At 41.9% G+C, this 23,218-nt stretch overlaps 1 protein-coding gene across 1 annotated transcript; it reads right to left on the bottom strand.

Moving 5' to 3' along the window:
• Nucleotides 1-8,643: 8,643 nt before the first annotated feature.
• LOC108176921 (endogenous retrovirus group K member 9 Pol protein) lies at nucleotides 8,644-11,459 on the bottom strand. The gene is made up of 2 exons (XM_070074932.1): nucleotides 9,707-11,459; nucleotides 8,644-9,467 (listed from the first exon to the last, which is right to left on the bottom strand). Exons 1-2 carry the CDS (start codon nucleotides 11,457-11,459, stop codon nucleotides 8,644-8,646), a joined length of 2,577 nt encoding a protein of 858 aa, XP_069931033.1.
• Nucleotides 11,460-23,218: the final 11,759 nt, after the last annotated feature.

Below are 23,218 nucleotides of genomic sequence, written 5' to 3'. Positions count from 1 at the left end.
GCATTTCTTTACATAGTGTTCCAATATGGTTTTGGGGACTTCTCTCACAAACTGCTGATATATGGTCTGCAAAATGTGTCACTAGTACTTTCTGGTTTGGCATTTAATAGTTAATAGATGTAAAATATAACATTTCTTTATCTCACTGTGGGTTCTGTATTCCTTAACTCCCAAAATCTACTCAATTAGTGCTTTTTGAAAATAGAAATAATTTCATTCATTCCTTTTAGGCTGCATATTTGTTTCTGACTACTAAATATATGTATGTACCGCTGTGCAGTTTCTGTGCCTTTCTAAGCACATTATAAATTTTCAGTTTGATACAGAATTATACTGTATTTATTTAAGAGGAAGGGGAGAGAGAGGGGGAGAGAAAGAAAGAAAGAGGGAGAGAGAGAGACAGTCCCTGCATCTTCTGGTTTTCTTTCCAAATGCTTGCAATAGCTGAGGAGTCAGGTGCTGGGACATGAATCTGGTTTCCTGTAGGGTTTTCCAAAGGGAGACAGGACACGGGAGCGTCCATTCTAAGAGTGAGCCTCTGGATTGCTATGTACTCTCACTTTTATTTAGAGGGTACCAGCAAGTCTACAAGTTAGCAGGCACATAGGCAAGGTTATACATCAATTTAAGGATTTGAGAAAAGGAATTTGGTCTAGTGGTCTAAGACAGGGATTAGAACTGTGTTGTAAATCTTCAGAGACAGGCCCATTTAGGTGCTCCTCCAAATTTACAAATTCCCAAAAACACTCCAGGTACCAATTAATGTCCATTAGCCCCCTGCTGCTCCCACTACCACATTCCTCTGAGGTGGGTGTGCCCACCCCTGGCCTGTTTTGAGCAGAAACTGCAGCCTTGCCTCTAATTTCAGGGGGGTGTGGCCCGCTGAGAGGCACTTATGCAGCATTTCTACAGTTTCCCACAATTTTATCAGGGATCCAACCATTTGAGTCATCATATGCTGGCTCCCAGAGAATGTACATTAACAGAAAACTGGAATTGGGAGTGAATTTGGGACTCAAACTCAGGCACTTTGATTTGAAAGCAGCCATCTCAACAGGCTTCTTAACCACTGGGCCTGATGCTTACCCTGATGAGCTACTTTTTGAAGACATTTTAAATAACAATTGCATGTGACACTTATAGTACAAACATAACTGTTAAAATGACAATGCAAACAGATATGACCAAGTTGCATACGTGCAGACAATGGCATATGTATCCTGTCATCTGGTTACGGATAACTGGATGATGTGAAAATCATGTTTTTAGGAAATATTGTATTATTTGTCCTTATAACGTTTTTCCCAGATCTCATTTGCTGCAGCTGGAAAATTCTACCCATCCCAGGGTAAGTTGTTGAGAACTACCAGCTGATGCCTTTACCCCAAAGAGAACTGCTGGGCTCTTTCTAACTCCTCCTTAAAACATCCTGTGTGGTAAAGACACATGTGTTAAGGGCACTAAAAAATTTGCTTGCATTTCTCAAAATTATGTGGTTTGTTGTTAGAGGAGCTCTGTCCAACCCCAACCCCCAAATCAATAAAGCACTTTCCTACATAATGGCTATGAAGCAGTTTCTTTATTTTTTTTTTTTTTTGTCTTTGAATGACAGAGGAACAGAGAGAGAGGCAGAAGGCAAGAGAGAGAGAAGGCAAGAGAGAGAGAGAGAGAGAGAGAGAGAGAGAGAGATCTTTCATCCACTGGTTCATTCATCAAATGGCCACAACTGCTAGAGCTTGGTCAGCTCAAAGCCAAGAGCCAGGAGCTTCCTGTGGTTCTCCCATGTGGATGCAGGGGCCAAAGTACCTTGGTTATCCTCCACTGCTTTCCCAGGCACATTAGCAGGGAGATGGATTGGAAGGGGAGCAGTCAGACATGAACCAGCACCCATATGGGCTGCTGGCACTGCAGACAATGGCCTTACCCACTGTGTCACAAGGCCTGGAAGGTTTCCCAGTTTCTTTAGAAATCTTCTTCCTTGCTCTACTCGGCTTAATACAGAGCAGCCTTCCATTTCTTCATCTCCTCATGGATTTTAACAAATGGCACCAATCTTCAAGCTCATTCTTATTTGAGAGGTTAAGCTATGGAAAAGTGTATTTCTAACAACTGGGGCCAACATTTTCTGTCATTATGTGGCCCTCTATTCATGTTTTTATTTTTTTATTTTTTAATTAATTAATTAATTAATTTTTGGACAGGCAGAGTGGACAGTGAGAGAGAGAGACAGAGAGAAAGGTCTTCCTTTGCCGTCAGTTCACCCTCCAATGGCCGCCACGGCCAGCACGCTGCGGCCGGCGCACCGGGCTGATCTGATGGCAGGAGCCAGGTACCTATCCTGGTCTCCCATGGGGTGCAGGGCCCAAGGACTTGGGCCATCCTCCACTGCACTCCCTGGCCACAGCAGAGAGCTGGCCTGGACCTCTATTCATTTTTATTCCAGTTTAAGTCAGTTATCATGTGTGTAACTGGATTCTGTTATATAATAATGATTTATTAGATATTTTCTATATTCTAAATATTGTTAGTATTGATGCTGTGAAATAATAATCAGTTGAATTAGATATCTAAGGAGTCCAAGGGTGATACCTCCATGATTAATGTGAAAGAAACTTATAGTGATAGCTTCTGTTAAGAAGTATATAAACTGGGAGAAATCTGCAAAAGTTTTTCCAAAGAAATGATACTCAAACTAGGTAATTATAATTAATAAGAGGACTTTAAAACACAAGAAAGGCTTTTGTAAGAAAGTTCTCAGCAGCACAAAAGTTTATAGCTAGTTTGAAGATGGCTAAGTGGTTCAAGGAAAGAGCCCAGAATTATTGATAGAAAACTTGGGCCTTTACATCACATAACTATTCTTAAACTACTAGATAGGTCAGAAATTTCTGTTCTGCAAATTTACATTTTAAAAGTGGGTGAATAGAGAGCAGGAAAGATGTGGAACTCAGAATTTTGTTTCATAAATAGATCATATTTAAGATTAATAAATTCCTTATCTTACAGTTATTAGATGAGCTTTGAAGGTTTTTTTGTGTCTTTCAAGTATAAGGGACTTATTTTCTCCTAAGTTCTACCAGCTGAGATTTGCTGCATACCAATTGTACATGTGTAAGACAAGTCAGCCTCAATTTCATTATCTACATAAATAAATTCATAATACTTACTTTCTGTGTCACATAGGAAATATTGTTGGCAGCATGTACAAAATGGGCTTAATTTTTTATTCATGTAAGAGCTGGAAATAAAACTTTAAACTGAAAAAGAATGAAGACAGGCTCAAGATCTTTGAGACACCTCAGAATCTGAATCTGGGGATCTCTGGTGGGAAAGCAAAGAGAATGATATGTACTCCAGTTTAAATAGTTACCATGTGTGTAACAGGATTCGGTTGCTGTTTATTACCATGTGTGTAACAGGATTCGGTTGCCATGTACTTACCACGTAGCTACCTTGTGTATAACAGGATTCTGTTGTCATGTAGTTACCATGTAGTTACCATGTGTGTAACAGGATTCTGTTGCCATGTAGTAAATGCTCTTTAGATCTCCCTTCCTATGGATACTCTCTAACTACTATAAGGATAGAGCAGCACAGTTCGCATGTTTGTGTCTAACGGCCATAACTTTTTTCCCCCAAAATATCTTTAAGAACTATTAACAGTACTAGAGAGCAGGTACACTCTTATTTCTTTAATATGCTCCCTTTTCCCAGTGAACAAATTTTAACTGAACACTTACTGTGTATCACATATAGTACGAGGCACTGGAGAGAACAACGAGCCAGACAGGTGTGACACATTAGCCTCCGAGCCCACAGACTTGTTTATACAAAGTCTTTATAGAATGCTGAGGAGCTGTTAGGTATCCAGACAGCTCCAGTATCATAAGCTATATCCCTGATATTACCAAAACCATGTCTAAAAACATGTACCAGAGTGAGTGTAATTTGCATCAGAGCAGCTTTGGAGCTGTGTTTATGAGTGTGCAAGTGTGTACTGTGTGTGTGTGTGTACCTACATGAGAGGAAGGAATTCATCCAGAAGTTTTGTTAAAGGACAGAGACCCAAAGTGTTCTGGAAGTAAGCATAGAGATTGTGAATTGCTGCATGTAGGCCCTTCAAAATACTTTGCAAAGCCTGTTCGTGAAGTGGAATAGCCATGTGTTGAGTGTCCCGTCCCGCGGGACAGCAACTGGGGCCGAGCACCTAGAAGGAGAAATGAAAGGGACAGGAGACACAAAGATGGCAGCAAGACAGGTGCCGATCAAGCTGCGACTTTATTTTTCAACCACACACTTATATATCATCGAGACAGGGTATCGGGAGGGGGAAGGAGGGGTGGGCTTATCTTGTAGCTGCAATGCTAGTGCAAGTAGGGGAAAGGTTACAAGGCCTTAAGGCACAAGGTCACACAAGGTTGCATTATCAGTACTATCAGGTCTGGCCTGTCCAGCCCTGTCTCTCAACTAAGAGGTCACATGCTGCGTGGTCCCCGACATATCCCCCTTTCTTATCAATTAAGCAGAAATGGCTACCGGTTAGGCCAAGCATGATGAGCGAGCAGTGCCTGTCTTAGGAATCGACCCGGGGCTCCATCACCTCTTACCCATCATTGGATATCCTTGCCAGTCCCCAAGGACTCCTGTCTTAGGTGGATGAGGTTCCGGGAAGGTGCCCGTCATTGGCTTACTGCTCATTTTATTGATAGGCCTGGGGCCCTTCCTGGGCTCCCGACTGGGGCAGCGGCAGACCGAAGGGGAGAGTCAGTTGTTGGAGGGACCGTGACCTCACTGGCCAGACTTCACCGGCCAGAGAGAGAGATAACGTTTTCCATGGGATCTTCCATGGCCAGACTTTGGTAATGTATTTGAATTGGTCTGGCTGCTAAATTATCTACTTGTTGTCTGATAAAGGTCATCAGCCTATTGAGGAGACAAGGACCTATAGATAGCACAACAAGCAACCCAACAATGGGGCCTAAAAGCGGTAGCAAATAGGGAAGCAGTCCATTCCATCCAGTCCAAAAGGGATTTTCAGCCATGGCACGTCGACGACGCTCCAGATCTTCTTGAAGTGTCTTGATTTTATCACGAACAATGCCGGACTTGTTAGCATAAAAACAGCATTTTTCCTGTAAAGCCAAGCAAATACCTCCCCGTTCAGCAGTAAGCAAGTCTAAGCCTCTACGATTTTGTAGAACCACTTCCGCTAGGGAATCAATTTGATCTTGAAGGTCCTGAATGGTGGTGGATAGGGTCTGCACATCATTAATAAGTTGTTGGGACAATTCTCTATATTTGTGGACCGCGATTCCTAGTCCTGTGGATCCTGTAACCATAGCTGAGGAAATTCCCAATGTGGCTAATAAAGGAATAAATTGAATAGCTCGTTTTTGTCTCCCTGCAATATAATCAAGGGAGGGGATAGGAACAGGGGTATCTCCATTGATAATCTCTATATCAGGAAAAAGTATAGCATGCATGCAATTACCGGTCCAATTTGTTGGTAAAATGGTATAAGCTAAATTATCCCTACATACAAAAACGGTGGAATTAGGGGCATAAAGAGGGTAGTTTACTGTTACATTATTTGTACAGAAAGGAGCAAGGCCTACATCGATATCGAAGGGATTGTTGTTGGGAGGTTTTTCTGCTGTCATGACAGCAAATGCCTTCTGTCAGCCCTGCCAAGAGCACGGCCACTGGACACGGAACTGCCCTGGGTGTCGAAGGACTCCTGGTTCAGAACTACAGACCCTGTGGCCCCGAGCTAAAAAGCCTTTGGCTCTGCCCAGCCTCTGCCCAGCTTCCAGCTCCAGCCACTGCTACTGAGGGGATGGCCTAGGGTCAGTGAAACGCAAGTTGCCTATTTCTATCAGCCTCCTATTCAGCTCTCCTCCTAGTCCAGCCATGTAATGCAAGTCAACAGGGTGCCTCCCTTAAAGGAGATTTGCATCTCTTTCAATTCTCTTCCAGCACCCCATGGATAGGTCTGGGCCTCACACACCCAGCCAGGCCTTAAAAGTCTATCCAGTAACATTAAGCTTAGAAAGCCCTCCCTGCCAGTTCCTAAAAACAGGGCTTTCAGTAACAGCTAACTCAGATAGCCCTACACCGATTTGGACAGGTCCTCACTGAGGACTTAAAGGGGCTATCTCTTGAGGGGGGGTGCACAATAATCCATAATATAAATGGTTAAATGTAAATAATTCATTAGTCTGTCCTTTTCCCAGCCTGAGACTCTAGTCTTGTACATTGGCTTAACTTCCTAGCAAAACTGGCTACTAAATATAAAAAAAAAAAAAAAAATTGTCTCTGGGTCAATCAGACTAGACAGGCACAAACCCAGATTTGTACTTTTCCTGGAAAAAGCCAAACAGCTCCAGGACCAGGCCAAGCAGGGCTGGGATTTCTGGCCTGACATCTGGTCATGGAAATCCTGGCTATTTCCTCTCCTTGGCCCACTAACTTCTGCAATCTTGATGCTTCTCTTTGCACCATGTGTTTTTAATGCCCTTGTTCGTTTTGTCTCTAACAGACTAAAAGCTGTTAAACTCCAAATGGTCATCAGGCAAGGCTTCCAGCCCATTCCACTGGACGACCTGAGCAGCCCTCTGGACCGAGCAACACAGTCTTTCCAAGGCCACTGTTGCACACCATAAGACAGGTAGCAAGAGGAAATACCCAAATCCCCCTCGACGCCCACATGCCAGCTTCGAAGAAGTTACAGAAAACGGAACTCCATCCATAATCCCAAAGAAGAATTTTGGGTATTACCTCTTGAGGGGAAAATATTAGGCAGAAAGTCAGTTATGAGCTTATGTGTGTGTGACATAAAGGCCTAATGTGTCCAGCATATGCATCTGCATCTCAGTCATCCTGACAATGTTTCACGGGCAGCCTGGCCTTTACATCCTGCCCTGCCCCCTTCTACCTGATAACCTGCCAGGTGGAGATGCCCGCCCCTTCTGCCTGACAAATCTTCCACAATCTCCCAGATGCAGTCTAGTATCTGCATTTCAGTATTACAGAACAGGCGGGGGTTAAATCTCATTTTCATGGGGGTGGGTTATGCGTGGCCCTAAAGAAAAAATGTTGTTTTTATGCTGACTGAACCAGGGTGGTTAGAAACTCCATGGCCAAACTCAAAAAAACAACTGGAAAAATGGCAACGGAAAAGGAAAACTCAACAGGGATGGTTTGAGTCATGGTTCTGCCGGTCCCCATGGCTTACTACTCTACTGTCAGCCCTAACAGGACCCTTAATTGTTCTACTCCTAATTGTAACCATAGGACCTTGTGTGTTAAATAGACTCATCACCTTCATGTGGGAACAAGTTAAAAATGTTAAACTCATGGTTGTAAGACAACAATATGTCACATTAAAAGAGACAAAAACGAATAATCTCTAAGATTAGAGATCCTCACAACAAGGAGTGGGGAATGAAGAGTTAAAATTGTATATGTGCGGGTGTCAAAAGTTAAGCTTAAGCTCACAGGTTTAAACCTTCCTGGTACAGCTGTGAAAATAAGACAGAGTAAAGCAGCACCTTGACAGTAGGGACTCCATTTTGGAGCACTTGAGACTGCATTCTGGGAAAGCACCCCCCCCCCCCCGTGAGACTCTGGTCTGAAACTATGATCTCAAATAGTCGGACAATAGCAGTGCACTACATCACCCTTGGCAATGCACAAAAACCCCCTAGCATGATTGCTCAAGCTTAAAAGTAGAAAGGTTGCACCTGGGTTACCTGGGCTGCTAATGAAGATGTGATTTGTCTATGTCTTAAAATCATAATTGCTGATTGTAAGATTTTAGCAACTGCTTAGCAACCGTGTATTCTCTCCCTCCTCCCGATTTTGCGGTTTTTGCCTTTATAAACCCTATGCTGTAGTTCCTCACTGCTCCTCTGTCCTTGTCAGAGGGCCCCAACATGTTGGATCAATAAATTTAACCCTTTGCTGGTTGCATGAGAGAAAAAGTCTCTTGGAGTCGTTCCTCGGGCGGTGGGCTTTTTTTTTTTTTAGACCCTAACACTGTAAAGCAATCTTGTAGGTCTGACTTGTTTTGAGCCGCCAGTAAAATGTCATCCATATAATGTAGAATATAAATGTGCGGCCAGTGTAAACGAACCGGGTCCACTGCCTGTGCTACAAACTTTTGACAAAGGGTGGGGCTATTGGCCATTCCCTGGGGCAAGACTTTCCAATGAAATCTTTGCATCGGTCCCTGGAAATTAACACGGGGGAGGCTAAAGGCAAAATAAGGACGATCATCAGGGTGTAGAGGAATAGTGAAAAAACAGTCTTTGAGATCTATAATTATTTTGTAATAACCATTTGGGATGGCCACAGGGGTTGGGATGCCAGGTTGGAGGGCACCCATGGGTGCCATGACCTTATTAACGGCGCGCAAATCCTGTAAAAGGCGCCATTTACCAGATTTTTTCTTTATGACAAAAATGGGCGTATTCCAGGGAGAATTGGAAGGCTCTAGGTGTCCAGCCGCGAGCTGCTCCTGTACAAGCGCTGTAGCGGCATTTAGCTTTTCTTGAGTAAGCGGCCACTGATCCACCCAAACAGGAGTTTGAGTATTCCATGTGATTTTATCTGCATGGGGTACAGGAAGGCCAGTGGCCGTTACTAAAAATCCGAATATCCGAGCCCATGTCTATCTGTTTTAGAGGGGGCTGTAATAGGTTGAGTTATGCCCTGTCTCATTTTTCCAAGTCCTGTGCCAGGCACATAATCCATGTGCAGCATTTGTTGTGTGACCACAGCATTAGGGCTGCACAGGATAACTTCCATTTGGGAGAGAATGTCACGTCCCCACAGGTTAACAGGAAGGCCTGGTAATACAAAAGGAGTCACAGTGCCCTGATTGCCTTCCTTATCTTTCCAGCGTAATACCCTTGAGCTGACTTGGGGGTTATTGGACTGGCCTATACCTCGCAAATCGGTGAGAGATGCGGTCAGTGGCCAATGGGCGGGCCAATGATCTTGAGATATGACCGTGGCATCTGCCCCTGTATCCAAAATGCCCTTGAAATCCTTTCCTTCAATAGTAAGGGTTAACACAGGCCTATTTTTTGTAATTGGCTGGACCCAATAAGCATCCGAGGAGCCCAAAGGGGTAATGCCTCGGGGCCTGGAAGAAATTGAGGATGTACTTCCAGTAATTAAAGGCAGAAGAACCACTTGTGCTAGACGGGTGCCCTGTGGAACGGCAGCTACTCCATTGATAGCGGCTGCTAGGATTTTTATTTCCCCGGTAAAGTCACCGTCAATAATACCGGGAAAAACTTGAATGCCTTTAAGGGTGGCTGATGCTCGGCCAAGAATAAAAGCACAGGTACCCGAAGGCAAGGGGCCCCACACCCCTGTAGGGATAATTTGTGGGCCCTGGGTGGAATCTAATATTGTATCGGAGGCGGCACAGAGGTCCAGTCCTGCGCTACCGGGGGTTGCTCATTGGAGAGCAGCAATTGTTGAGGTATTTGCTGAGCCTGAGGCTGGGAAGGGACAAACCGTACTGCCCCAGGGTTTGTCCTTTGAGAAACTGGGGCCAGGGGCTGGCCCCTCTGGGAGTTTCCCGGCACACTAGGAGGGAGGGGTTGGCCTGAAGAATTAGTCTTTGACCTGCATTCATTTGCCCAGTGATAACCCCTATGACATCGGGGGCATGGGGTGGAGGGGAGCGGCCTACCTGGAGGAGATGGAGCCGCGCCTTGGGCCATGGGCCTGTTTGATAAGGCAGTTGGACATTCGCGGGCAAAATGTCCAGGCTGTTTACAGGCGTAGCAAGTGGAGGTCCCCTTGGAGGGATTTTGGGTCAGTTTGAGTGCGGCCCCAATTGCCAAGCCCATGGCATGGGCCGATCCCACACCAGCGCAGAGCCTCACATAGTCTGAAAGATCACCCTTATGTTTATGAGGCCGAAGAATATCTTTACAAGCTGGGTTGGCATTTTCAAAGGCGAGGTGCGTAACAAATGCACTTCCATTTTCTCCTGGGCCAACTAGTCTCTCAGCTGCAACATTAAGGCGCGAGACAAAATCACTATAAGGCTCGTCGGGCCCCTGCTGAATCTTAGCCAAAGAGGTAGTGACTGCTCCCCTTTGAGGGAGCTTTCTCCAAGCCCCTAGTCCGGCAGTTTTAATTTGCGCCAGAAGTCCATCAGGGAACTGGGCTTGTGAATTGTTGGAATTATACGGGGCATCTCCCAAAAGTTTTTTGAGGGTCCAATTTTTAGATGAAGCTTTAGCAAAATTTTGTTGGGCTATTTCTTTACAAATTTGAACATAATCAGCCCTCCACAGGACATAGTCACCTCCGCTGAGAGCAGCTCTGGCGAGGAAGTCCCAATCATTAGGTGTAAGCCACCGGGCACTCTGGCTTTCCAATAAGGCCTGAGTATACGGGGCAGTGGGACCATACTGGGTGCAAGCAGTTTTAAGTTTTTCAATAAATCTGAGACTAAGTTTTTTATAGGGTGGCGGCTGTCCATTACCAGGTCCTTGATTGGGGACCTGATCTTCCTCCTCCGACCCAGGTTCCTCACTATCTTCCTCAGAGTGGTGGGGCGAATTCTCCTCAGCCTCATTTTCCCCATCAGCGGCAGGCTCAGAATGACCTCCGGCTTGCCTCCTGGTTACAGGGAAAGCTAGAAGGGGTTGGGTTTTGGACCTGACTTTACCTTGTTTAGGTTTTGGAAGGGGCTGCTCTAAGGCAAGGTGGCGGAGCTCCTCGTCAAGGGATTTTATTTCCTTAAGGAGCTGGATGTGCTCTCGTCTCTGTTGAAGTGACTGTCGCAAGGCCGACAAGTCAGGCACAGGAGGGTTAAAGTCATAGAGAGCGGGGGCACAAATGGGAAGGTGCGGGTGAGTATTGTATGGCGGGGGATTTTTAACATTTTGGGGCCAATTGGAATTATGATAGTGCACGACCTCTTCCTCTGGGGCAGCTTCCTCATCTGAATCTAATTTGTCTCGGATGGCAGGATATAGTCGGCTCGCTTCGTTGGTAGGGGCTAAAGTGGACTCTTTAATTTTATTGTTGGGGTCATCATCAGTGGAGGGTATATCTAGAATGACAGATGGGCATTTAGATGCAGGTCGGGAGGATTGCTGTAACGTCTCCTCACCATCCCTTACTAGGGCATCAATAGTCTTATCTAGGTGACGGGTTTTTAGAATGTCATTAATCAGGTTCCAATATGAAAAAATCGTAATAGGCACTTTTGCAGGGCCAAAGATCTCATGAAAATCCTTTAAACAACTTCCAACTCTTTCCCACTTGATCTCGTCAATTGTTCCTTCCTTGGGGAACCAGGGACACAATCTTTCTACATACTCAAAAAATGCCTTTAGATCCTTATTTTTAACCCGAACTCCTCGTGTCTTGAGGGCCTCCCTGAGACCCGAAATGAACATTTCCCGTGACGATAATGCCTGTCCCATGGCTGTCACTTACCTTGCGCCGTCTTCACTCCGCAGCGTCGACCAATGCTAATGATCTCGGGTGGGCAGTTCCGAGCCGGTCGCACAATCACTTGGATCCAAGTTTTCCTCCTGGAAGGCGGCGTTCCTCCAATCTTACAGGCACTCGAACCCCAAGGGCCGCACTCGAGCCCCACGTTGGGCGCCAGTTGTCCCGTCCCGCGGGACAGCAACTGGGGCCGAGCACCTAGAAGGAGAAATGAAAGGGACAGGAGACACAAAGATGGCAGCAAGACAGGTGCCGATCAAGCTGCGACTTTATTTTTCAACCACACACTTATATATCATCGAGACAGGGTATCGGGAGGGGGAAGGAGGGGTGGGCTTATCTTGTAGCTGCAATGCTAGTGCAAGTAGGGGAAAGGTTACAAGGCCTTAAGGCACAAGGTCACACAAGGTTGCATTATCAGTACTATCAGGTCTGGCCTGTCCAGCCCTGTCTCTCAACTAAGAGGTCACATGCTGCGTGGTCCCCGACAGTTGAGGTCCATAGAATACTTTTGTTAGTTTCTGTATACTCTAACAGAATTAAATTGAGAGAAAAAAGTACCTGTTTAAATTTACTAGTAACATGCTTTTAAGGGACACAATAATCCCCTTCAAACCATTCTAAGTTTCATAAAGGCGAGCAAATTGTTAATGGAATGTTTAATTAACATTTATTGCTAGCATATTAGTTTTACATGACTCACATTTAGTAGTACAGTGGAGTTGTGTTCTTGCTACCATATGTGCATTTTATAGCATACTCAGTCCCCATATATAATCAACACATATGGTTCATTTATACCCATTTTAAAACACTTGGAATATGATTTCCCTATTTCAAATGATTATGGGGGTTTATAGTTCTATCACTGCTTCCACTGAATTCAGCAAGAATTTATAAGGGAACAAAGTGTAAACTACACCACCACTAACACACAGAGAGACATAAGATGAAATAGTTACGATCTGCTCTGCTTAAAGACTTGGGCGTCTGAAGGGGAGGGCAGGTGTCTTTATTCACCTGTATGTGCCTTGTTGTTGTGCTAAGCACCAGGGAAAACAGAGATGGCCTCTGCCATCTAGCAGTTTTTCAGTGGGACATTGGAAAGAAACATAAAGATGTTCAAAGAACTGGAGGCAAAAGAGAGCAAGAAAATTTGCAGAAATGGAAGCAGACTCAATATATCTTTAACACAGAAGACAAAAGGTGCAGGCAATGGCCGGAGATTTAAACATGGAAGTAGGCAGGGGTCTGATAGCCATAGGTGTCACATGTTTTCAAGCTTGGAAGGAAAATATGGACTGTCATTGGTGGTTTTTAAGCTGGGAATGACACGGGTACCCTTTTGTTTTAGATGAATTATTTTGGTAGTGGCAGAGGAAGAGTGAGACAGACTTGAAGACAGTTAGAGCACATTCATTGATGGCATGAATACAAGAGATGAAGAGAATGGATGGTGAGGATGATGAACTCTTCCTAACAGCTCTCAAACCTTACCTTTTCTTATACATGCCTCTTCATGAGTATTCCCAGCCCGGATAACATCACCACTGCTTTGCTTCTGTCCATAGGTCTGCTCCATTATGTGCCCATTATAATAAAATTATCCTTTTTCTATTCCGTATTTTATAGTCTAAATCATGGAGCAAGCTGATCTGACTGATTTAACATCTTGGCAGGAGCTCTAGATTCATATGTTCAAGTGCTTATTATTGCTAGTTTCCAAAGGCGCTTTAGAATTTAAAATAGAAAATACTATTCCATTTTTTTGTGTATTTTCAAATTCCAGGAAATGTGATAAGCAATTAATATTAACTGTACTGTATCATTAAAAGACCATGTTGAATCTGAAAAAGACCCAAGTATATTGGGACTCTCCAGTTCTGTCTCTGTTCCCATGGCAATGCTGTCCCAGTCTAGTGCTGGTATATCATTACTATGAACCATACACTACTTTATCTTAGATTTGGTACAATTGTTAATTCATATGTCAACTTGATTAGATGGTAATTTAATCAAACATAAACATAGGTGTCGCTGTGAGGGTATTTTGTAGATGTTAAAATCTATAAGCCAGTTGACCTTGAGTGAAGCAGGTTAACCACCATTATTTATGTGGGACTCATCTAAACAGTCTTACATTCTTAAGAACAAAAACAGGGATTTGCTGAAAAGAATAGATTTTGTTTCAAGATCCAAACATGGAAATCCTGCACAAGTTTTTGGCCTGCCAGTCTGCTCTGCAAATTTCAAACTCAAGAAAACGGCGTCAATTTTTCTCTTTCAAGCCTATCAGTCTGCCTTTATAGATTTTTTTAAGATTTTTATTTATTTATTTGAAAGGCAGAGTTACAGAGAGGGGGAGAGAGAGAGAGAGAGAGAGAGAAAGAGAGAGAGACGTGTCTTCCATCACTAGTTCACTTCCCAAATGACTGCAACAGCCAGAGCTGGGCCAATCTGAAGCCAGGAACCAGAAGCTTCTTCCAGGTGGGGTGCAGAGGCCCAAGAACTTAGGCCATCTTCTAGTGCTTTCCCAAGCCATAGCAGAGAGCTGGATCAGAAGTGGAGCAGCTGGGACTCAAATCAGCTCTGCAAGCAGTGGCTTTACCCACTACACTACACACCAGCCCTTGCTCTATAGAGTTTTAACTTACCAGCCCAACCCTTACAGTTCTGTGAGTAAGTTACTTAAAATAAATCATAAATATATATAATAATTAATCATGCACTTGTTATTATTGCTACTGGTTCCATTGTTCTGGAGAATCCTGCCCGATATAGTTTGCTTAGGTGTCTTGTCTCAAGGGTTCTGTCCCTAAGTAGAAAAGAGAGGAGAAAAGATGAAAAAATGTTCCACCTATTTCAAGCCACACGTAGCATGGAATCCAAATACCAAATTTAGAATTAATTTATCCTCACAGTTCTTGTTCTTATTTTTTTCAGTTCTTGGATCTTCTCATTATTTTCGTTTTGTGGCATATCTCATATCCTCCCACTGAATCTAATTCCACATTGGAAATAAAAAATCTGAGATCTAACTCCACATAAGAAATAGAAATCCATTTTCATGTACTAACTGTACTATATATATTCATGTGCTGTTCTTAGCAGTTGTCATTAGCTAAATGAATAATCAAATGACTTTAGACATATTTAGACATTAATACAGAAAGCAGGTAGTGTTTTTTCTTTTTTAAAAATTTATTTGGAAGGCACAGCTAGAGAGAGAGAGAGAGAGAGAGAGAGAGATCTTCCCTCTGCTGTTTTATTCTCCAGATGGCCGCAACATTCAGGAGCTTCTTCCATGTATCCCATGTGGGTGGCAGAGGTCCAAGCACTTGGGCCACCTTCTGCTGCTTTTCCAGGCACATTAACAAGGAGCTGGATCAGAACTGGGGCAGCCGGGACTTGAACTGGCACCTATATAGGATGCTGGTACTGCAGACAGCAGCTTAACCTGCTACACCACAGCTTTGTCCCCAGTAGTTTTTGATTTCTTTGAAGTTCTTCTATTGCTTATGTTCTTAGGGTTCTGAATGACAGGTAGTAAATGTTCCAGTTTCCGCAGTGATTTGGGGTAGGAGAAAAGAGAAGGTAAAATTTTCGCCCCCATTACTGAATATAAAATATGGAAGAATTTTGGCAACCCTAGCTACCTCTTTTCCCTGTGATTTCAAATCTAACACTGTCTTCAGAAGCAGGAGAATCTTTTATATTTTGAAATACTACAAGGAATGATCCTATATCATGGGAGGCAGATGATGGCCCAAGTGCTTGGATCCCTGCCACCCATGTGGGAGACCCAGATGGAGTTCTGGGCCCCTGGCTTTGGCCCAGCCCGGTTGTTGCAGCCATTTGGGGAGTGAACCAATAGATGGAAAACTCTCTCTCTTTCTGTCTCTCTCTCTCTACCTCCCCCCCCCAACACTTCTCTGTCCCTCTCCACCTTTGAAAACAGATAAAGATAAATTTTAAAAATAAGCATTTTTTAGCAAAGGCAACATTTTAGCCATTCTGTCTAATTAGTGTCTCCCCAGAAAGGAAGTGGTGACAGTGAGAGAAAAATTGACTATATGTGTATTCTGCTGATTAATGATACCACAATAGGAGCAGACTGCAGGAAGATAATTTTTAAATTACTGATTTAGTTCAGTACAAACCAATCAATTGACTCATATATCTATTTAGTCAGTATGTTTAAAGTCAACATAAACTCTGCTCTTCATAAGTGATTCCGAATTCTTTATCACTATTGGAATAATTATTAATTTGTACAGCACATTTTAGTGGCAGAAACAGAGGAAAATCATCCAGTTTTGAGTTCTAATTGGCTTTTTTATGAGCTTCAGATACTGTTTCTATATGCATTTCAGAAAATACAATGATAAGAGACCCTTTTAATAATTTTTAAAAAGTATTGATTGGCGGCCAACGCCACCGCTCACTAGGCTAATCCTCCGCCTTGCAGCGCCGGCATACCAGGTTCTAGTCCCGGTTGGGGCGCCGGTTTCTGTCCTGGTTGCCCCTCTTCCAGGCCAGCTCTCTGCTGTGGCCAGGGAGTGCAGTGGAGGATGGCCCAAGTGCTTGGGCCCTGCACCCCATGGGAGACCAGGAGAAGTACCTGGCTCCTGCCGTTGGATCAGCGCGGTGCGCCGGCCGCAGCGTACTGGCCACGGCGGCCATTGGAGGGTGAACCAACGCAAAGGAAGACTTTTCTCTCTGTGTCTCTCTCTCTCACTGTCCACTCTGCCTGTTAAAAAAAAAATTATTGATTGGCATAATATTGAAAAGTAAAACTAGGGGCTGGTGCTGTGGTGCAGCGGGTTAACGCCCTGGCCTTAAGCGCCTGCATCCCATATGGGCGTCAGTTCTAGTCCCGGCTGCTCCTCTTCCAATCCAACTGTCTGCTGTGGTCTGGGAAAGCAGTAGAAGATGGCCCAAGTCCTTGGACCCCTGCACCCATGTGGGAGACCCAGAAGAAGCTCCTGCCTCCTGGCTTCGGATCGGCGCAGCTCTGGCCATTGCGGCCATTTGGGGAGTGAACCATTGGATGGAAGACCTCTCTCTCTCTGCCTCTCCTCTCTCTGTGTAACTCTGACTTTCAAATAAATAAATAAATCTTTAAAAAATTAGAGATTTTATTAATATTTCAAAAATAAATCTATTATAATCCAAAGAGATTTAATATTTTTTGTTTCTTGAGCTAAATACTATTTAAAAAGTCTTTAATCCACAATATCATCAAATCTGGCTTCACTATTATGTGACTATGTAGTTATACAAGGTCCCATGCTAAGAGCCTCATACTTTATTTATTGCTCTTATGAGAATGTTTTGGAATTCTTAATAATATTATGTTTGAATTTGTGTTTTATAAGTGAAAGCACTGAAGGAGCTTGTGACTGGGCAGAAGAAATATGTATGTGTAAAATGTGTGTCTGTCATTCCTTGCTTGCTTCCTCATTCCCATAGAGTGTGTGTGATGCCACATGAACACAGAACATTTGTGTTTTGTATGTCTACATTGCATGTGAATGTAAACAGGCTATATCATTGACTAAATATGGTCTCAGATTGCCCTGAGAGATGGTGTTTTCCATTTGAACTAACACTTTCTTGCAATGCAGAAAGAAGAATGGCATTCTAAGAAATGCTGGTGATCATTAAACCCCACCAGATCCCTTCTTGCTCTTGTTACATTCATGTTATTAGCCACATTAAAACAACCAACTGAGAGAAAAAAGAAAGAGCAACCCATAGTTCCTTTTTCTTTCAGTTCTTCCTTCCTTCCTTAACAGCAAGCCTGTGTAGACAATATGGCTAGAATAAGTGTATATCAAGAAGTTGAGCTACTTTTTGTGGTGTTTCTACTCACTGATATGATATATGTGCAGGTCAGAATTATGAAATAGGAACTATACAATTTTAATGTTTTCACTGAAATTGTCTTGTTTTCATATTTAAAGGAGACATTGTTTAGTATAAAGATAAGTGGTAAAATTCATGATAATAATAATTTTTTAACTTTTTATGGTGACATTAATGAGAAAATAAATAACACCAATATTAATTATAAGAAAGATCACAGAATCAGCTCTTGTCCTGACTGTTGATGTACAATGTAATACTTTATCCATTTTAGTATTTTTTTTTTGTTCTAGTACTATTGGTTGAACTCTGTAATTAACACACAATTATTCTTAGGTGTTTAAATTTTAACTGAAAAGTGATCCCTGTTAGGAATTTGGAAAACATTATGCTGAGTGAAATAAGCCAATCCCAAAGGGACAAATACCACTTGTCTCCCTGATAGGTGACAACTAACTGAGCACCAAAAAGGAAACCTGTTAAAGTGAAATGAACACTATGAGAAACGGTGACTTGATCAGCCCTTGCCCCAACTGTTGATGAACAACTTAATACATTATCCCTCTTAGTATTTTTGTTTGTTTGTTCTACTTAATACTTTTGGTTGAATACTGTAATCAATACACAGTTATTCTCAAGTGTTGAAAATTAACTGAAAAGTGATCACTGTTAAATATAAGAGTGGGAATAAGAGAGGGAAGAGATGTGCAATTCGGGACATGCTCAAGCTGACTTACCCCAAACGGTACAGTTAGAAACATACCGGGGGATTCCAGTTCAATCCCATCAAAGTGGCATGTACCAATGCCATCTCACTAGTCCCAGTGGTCAATTTCTGTTCACAGTTGATCCTAATAATAGGACTAAGAGCCAAAGAGAGCACATAAATAAGACTAGTGTCTGCAAATACTAGCTGATAGAATAAAAAAGGGAGAGAACAATCCAACGTGGGAAGTGGGATACACAGCAGACTCATAGAATGGCAGATGTCCTAAATAGCATTCTGGCCTCAGAATCAGCCCTTAAGGCATGTGGATCCGGCTGAAAAGCCCATGAGAGTATTTCAGGCATGGAAAGCCAAGACACTCTGGCAAAAAAAAAAAAAAAAAAAAAAAAAAAAAACAACTAAATGAAAGATCTCCGCGAGTGAGATCCCAGTGGAAAGAACAGGTCATCAAAGAAGGAGGTACCTTTTCTGAAGGGAGGAGAGAACTTCGACTCTGATTACAACCTTGTCTAAATATGATCAGAGTCAGTGAACTCAAAAGGCTTCCATAGCCTTGGCAGCTCATGACAAGAGCCTAGGGTGATTACGGATGCCAAAAACAAGAGTGTCAATTTGTTAAGTCAACAACAGGAGTCACTGTGCTCTTACTCCTCATGTAGGATCTCTGTCCTTAATGTGCTGTAAATTGTGATTTAATGCTATAACTAGTATTCAAACAGTATTTTTCACTTTGTGTTTCTATGTGGGTGCAAATTGAAAATGAATTTTGATGTGAGTGGAAGGGGAGAGGGAGAGGAAAAGGGGAGGGTTGAAGGTGGGAGGGAAATTTTGGGGGTGGAAGCCATTGTAATCCATAAGCTGTACTTTGGAAATTTATATTCATTAAATATAAGTTAAAAAAAAAGAAAGATCACAGAAAAATGAAAAAATAATTTAGTAACTTTTATAGCATCATTCACATGGTTTTTGAAAAGGAGTCTCATACTTTGATTTTGCACTCACAAATTATGTTGTTTCCATACCTCATCCCTTGTTTTTCTAATAGAGAACATATAGTGGAAGTTCTTTTTGACTTTCATATGAATTGATTTCCTGTTGCTCTTAACCCAATCTCCCATTCTGATCCCACATGTTCAAGGTGTTATGGGTTTCTTTGATTTTTCTTTACCTCTAAGTATAGTATAACATATCCATTTGTTTTAAATTTAAACATGATACATTTCCTACTGGAAAAATTAATTTTCTGTTAATTAACTTGCCATAGCTACAATTGGAACAATGGAAACAGAAACTTTTCAAAATAAAGTTGGACCCTCAGCTAGCTCTCCTCATTTTTGGCAAGATATCTTTAGTTCAAAAACTGCTTTTACTCTAATTCAGCATTCCCTCCTATAAAAAATGATTTATTTCTCTACCTCCTACATTTATCTTTGGTTCCTAAAACTCATAAGAATTATCTTTATCATGTTTTGAATTATTCCAGTGGCACACATGGCACATGCTACTTGTCTCATATTCAATCAACTAGTAATTATATGCATGAAGTATAGTTCTGCAGTTTTCCAGCTAGGTAAACCAACCTATGATGCTAATACTTAAAGAGAATATAGTTTTTCCTGCTTTACTCCATTTAGTTAAAAATTTCAAAATCATTTCCAAATAATAATAATGAAATATATGCGTGTGCCTTTGCATTGTAACTGGATATTATCTGATGGCTGCCTCCATACCTTCTTCACATATCTTTTCCTGATATATTTGTTTTTAATTATGTTATAGGACAACCTTCCAAACTAGTGGCTAGGTTCTATTTGTAACAAGGCTAGTGTCAATTTCAGGTGTCTTGATATCTTCTTTAGTTGACATAAAATCTATGTAAATACAGTGTTAATTACCTACTTATGGATGACAGCAGAATATTTATGTTTAGCTGCACACAGTAAAAGTCTCAGATAATACACATAGAGATACACATGGTTATAAAGGGCTTATGCTCTGCTGGCTAATAAAGAATTTTTGCCATTATTCCTGCAACTTTATCCCTACAAAACCTTATACCCTTAAGATTCAATATAAAACTTAAATAAATAAATAATTAAAGATTAAATAATAAAACTTAAAACTTCCTCATACTTTGAGGGTATATATTGCCATACATATTGTGGAATAAGTAGATGACACAGTAGTACCTTAGTTTGCAGCCAAAAAATTTAGAGGAGCTACCATAATCCAGTGCAAATCCAGAATTAGAATCCCAAATATGGAGGAAAGGTTAAACTTGTTAATTAATTTATAATAATAATAATATATATAGTACAGCACATAATTTTCATTATTTAACTTTTCAGTGTGTTCTTTGCATTTCTATGCTTTTGACTGCTTCTGAAATACCAGAATATTCTATTTTACTCTTTCTAGAAAGTTCATGCAGTCATACAAAATAAATATAACTTCTTTTTGGTGAGGAACTAGGGCTACATTCAGCATTCATTATTTTATGATCCTGGAGTCATTCTCTCAGAATTTTGAATTATGGGATTGCAATGAGGATTAAATGAGATTGTGCAGGTTACAAAGTGTTTCATCTCCTATCTCACACAGAATGAAGTCCCTAAGAATACTCAGTTACTTTTCTCTCACTATGCTTTGGTATTCTTGACCCAACAGATGTGCTGACTATGATTCATAGCTCATTGTCATGCCTTAAAACTTGCCTTGTTTTGACTCTGTGTGTTGAAAGAAGAGCTAGATCATAATGGACCCTTTTCATCTGTCAATTTTTATGTTATTGATTTTGAGTATTCTCATGAAACACAGTTTACTTTTAATTGTCTGGACATGCTTTGGCTAAAGCAATAGAATAACACAAATAGACCTGCTTTAAACAATAAATTGGAATCCTGCAAGCTGAACTAACATTTAACTCAAAGGATGAAATAAATCCTACTTTAAAATCTAAATCTTTTCTTTAGCACCAATTTGAGGTAATACTGTTTTCCCTCTTTATATTCAGAAGAAAAGATGAATTTTAATATTATCAAGTCCATTGCAACCCTTTCAGAAAAGGTTTCTCTGTATTGTTGACTTCAGGGTAATTTGTCCTTCAAGCAGAATAGAGTTAAGAAGGTTTCTAAGGAAATTATTTTCCATTGTAGATTGCAACCTACTGCTTTCTATTCCTTGGAAGCTGTGCAAAGCCTTATGTGGTAGGGTAAACTGAGAGAAGCATGACTGGTGTCAACCTGTTTCATGAAGACCTAATGATATACTTGGTTCATTGCTGAGAACATTTTGGTTAGCAGGAAAGGACACAGTTGAGAGATGTAGGTACTCAGTGTCTGCATGACAGCAGGTGTCAATCTTTTCTTGACAGGTAGATGGCTACAAGCCTTGAAATAGTGCATAGCTGCCGTTCCCTTGCCCACAAAGGAACAACGATACTCGCAGCTGTTCGGTCTTCTGTAGACTTTTATTGAGAAAATAATAGCGACAGAGAAAGCATGAAAGGAGGAAGAGAGGAGAGAGAAAAAAGCCCCCTCCTTCCTGGGCATACAGCTTATATACGAAATTCAACCAATCGCAAGCGGGCTCTAGTCCATGCACGGAACACTCCAATCCGCTGCTTGTTCACGCGGTGTGCACGCGTCCTCGGGCCAATCAGATGAAGTGTCACGCAGCAGGCAGGCTCAGTGCACAGTCCTCGGCGCCATCTTGTTATTTACGAGACAGGCTCAACTTCTCTGGAAAGTCCCGACCGCTGGAAAGCATTGCCCTAACCGAAACTAGCAACATCCGCCTTGCAATAAAGACACAACGACAACTATCAGACCAAACCCTGACATGGGGACCCCATGGCTGGCCAGCCCATGGGGCCCCACATATAGCAGCTGTTAAATTAAGAACAATACTTCTAAAACTTTCTCTCTCTCAACTCCCGCTCTTCTGTGATTCCACGTTAACTCATCCTGTCTTTCCTTTTTTTGTTTGTTTGTTTTTTGTTTTAAGAAAAAGATTTGTTTATTTGAAAGGCAAAGTCACAAAGAGAGAGGGAGCAACAAAGAGGGAGATGTTCCATCTACTGGTTTACTCTCCAAATAGCCAAAAGGCTAGAGCTAGGCAGGGCAGAAGCCAGGAGCCAGGGAGATTCATCCTGGTCTCTGCAGAGGTGGCAGGGCCCCAAGTACTTAACCCATCTTGGACTGCTTTCCCAGGTATGTTATCAGGGAACTGATCACAAGTGGAGCTGCTGGGACTTCAAACAGCTTTCATTTTGGATGCCAGCATTGCAGGCTGAGGCTTAACTCTGTCCCACGATGCTAGGCCCATCCTATCTTATTTTTAAGTAAAAGCTGATAATGATCTAAATTCCCCTACAATTTATAGATTTTGAAGTATTCTGTACTTGTTTCAGACAATGAAAACTGAGGCTTAGGAGGTCTGCACACATTCCTTCTTAGGACTCAAAACCATCTTTTCTTCTCTGAGGTGAACAATGTTAAAGACATATGCATGTATTTCAGGTGTAAACAGACATCCTCTCTGAACAGAACTAGCTTGGAAGTAAGCTTGGAGATTTGTCTAGATTAAATTCAGATGTGCTTTCAGATTCAAAATGACCTCACACATTCTGTTTCAGAATCACCTTGTTTGTCTGCTGTGATGTGGATTGGAAACTGCCTTCCCAGAGATTTTCTTTCCCTTGTTGAGTATGCAAGTGACATTTTACTGTTCATTCAAAGAATGAAGTAAACCCGATTAGATTTGTTCTCCATCTGGGCGCAGGAAATTAACTTTGAAAATGATTTAAATCGTTTGCCCGGGGAGGGACTTTTCCTGCCCCGAGTTCAATAGTTCAATTTGACGGAAGTCTCTGCCAGCGTTTCTAATGCATAGTTGTGTTTAAGAAAAGGATGAAAATGAGGCTGCTTTAAATTTTGTTAACAGGATTTTTATATCAGGCCAAATTGGGAGAATTGTCAGGCAGAAAAAGTTGGCCTGTAAACATTTTAAGTGTGTGTGTGTGTGTGTGTGTGTGTGTATATATATATATATATTATGTAGTTAAGTTCAAAAGAGAAGTACATGCTTTTGTATATTGAGAGAAAATCTTTAGGACTTACAATTTTTCCTGTGTTT

This window comes from Oryctolagus cuniculus, chromosome 5 (assembly GCF_964237555.1).
Source record: "Oryctolagus cuniculus chromosome 5, mOryCun1.1, whole genome shotgun sequence".
NCBI classification, from domain to species: domain Eukaryota; kingdom Metazoa; phylum Chordata; class Mammalia; order Lagomorpha; family Leporidae; genus Oryctolagus; species Oryctolagus cuniculus.
Note: the sequence above shows the minus strand (reverse complement) of the source record. Positions and strands in the feature narration are given on the sequence as shown.

What these genes read in the sequence shown, in the direction of transcription:
- LOC108176921 (XM_070074932.1), bottom strand. Translation starts at nt 11,459, where the DNA reads ATGGGACAGGCATTATCGTCACGGGAAATGTTCATTTCGGGTCTCAGG. An exon ending in CGCGGCTCCATCTCCTCCAG is followed by an intron (nt 9,468 to 9,706) that starts GTAGGCCGCTCC and finishes CTCTCCAATGAG; the next exon opens with CAACCCCCGGTAGCGCAGGA.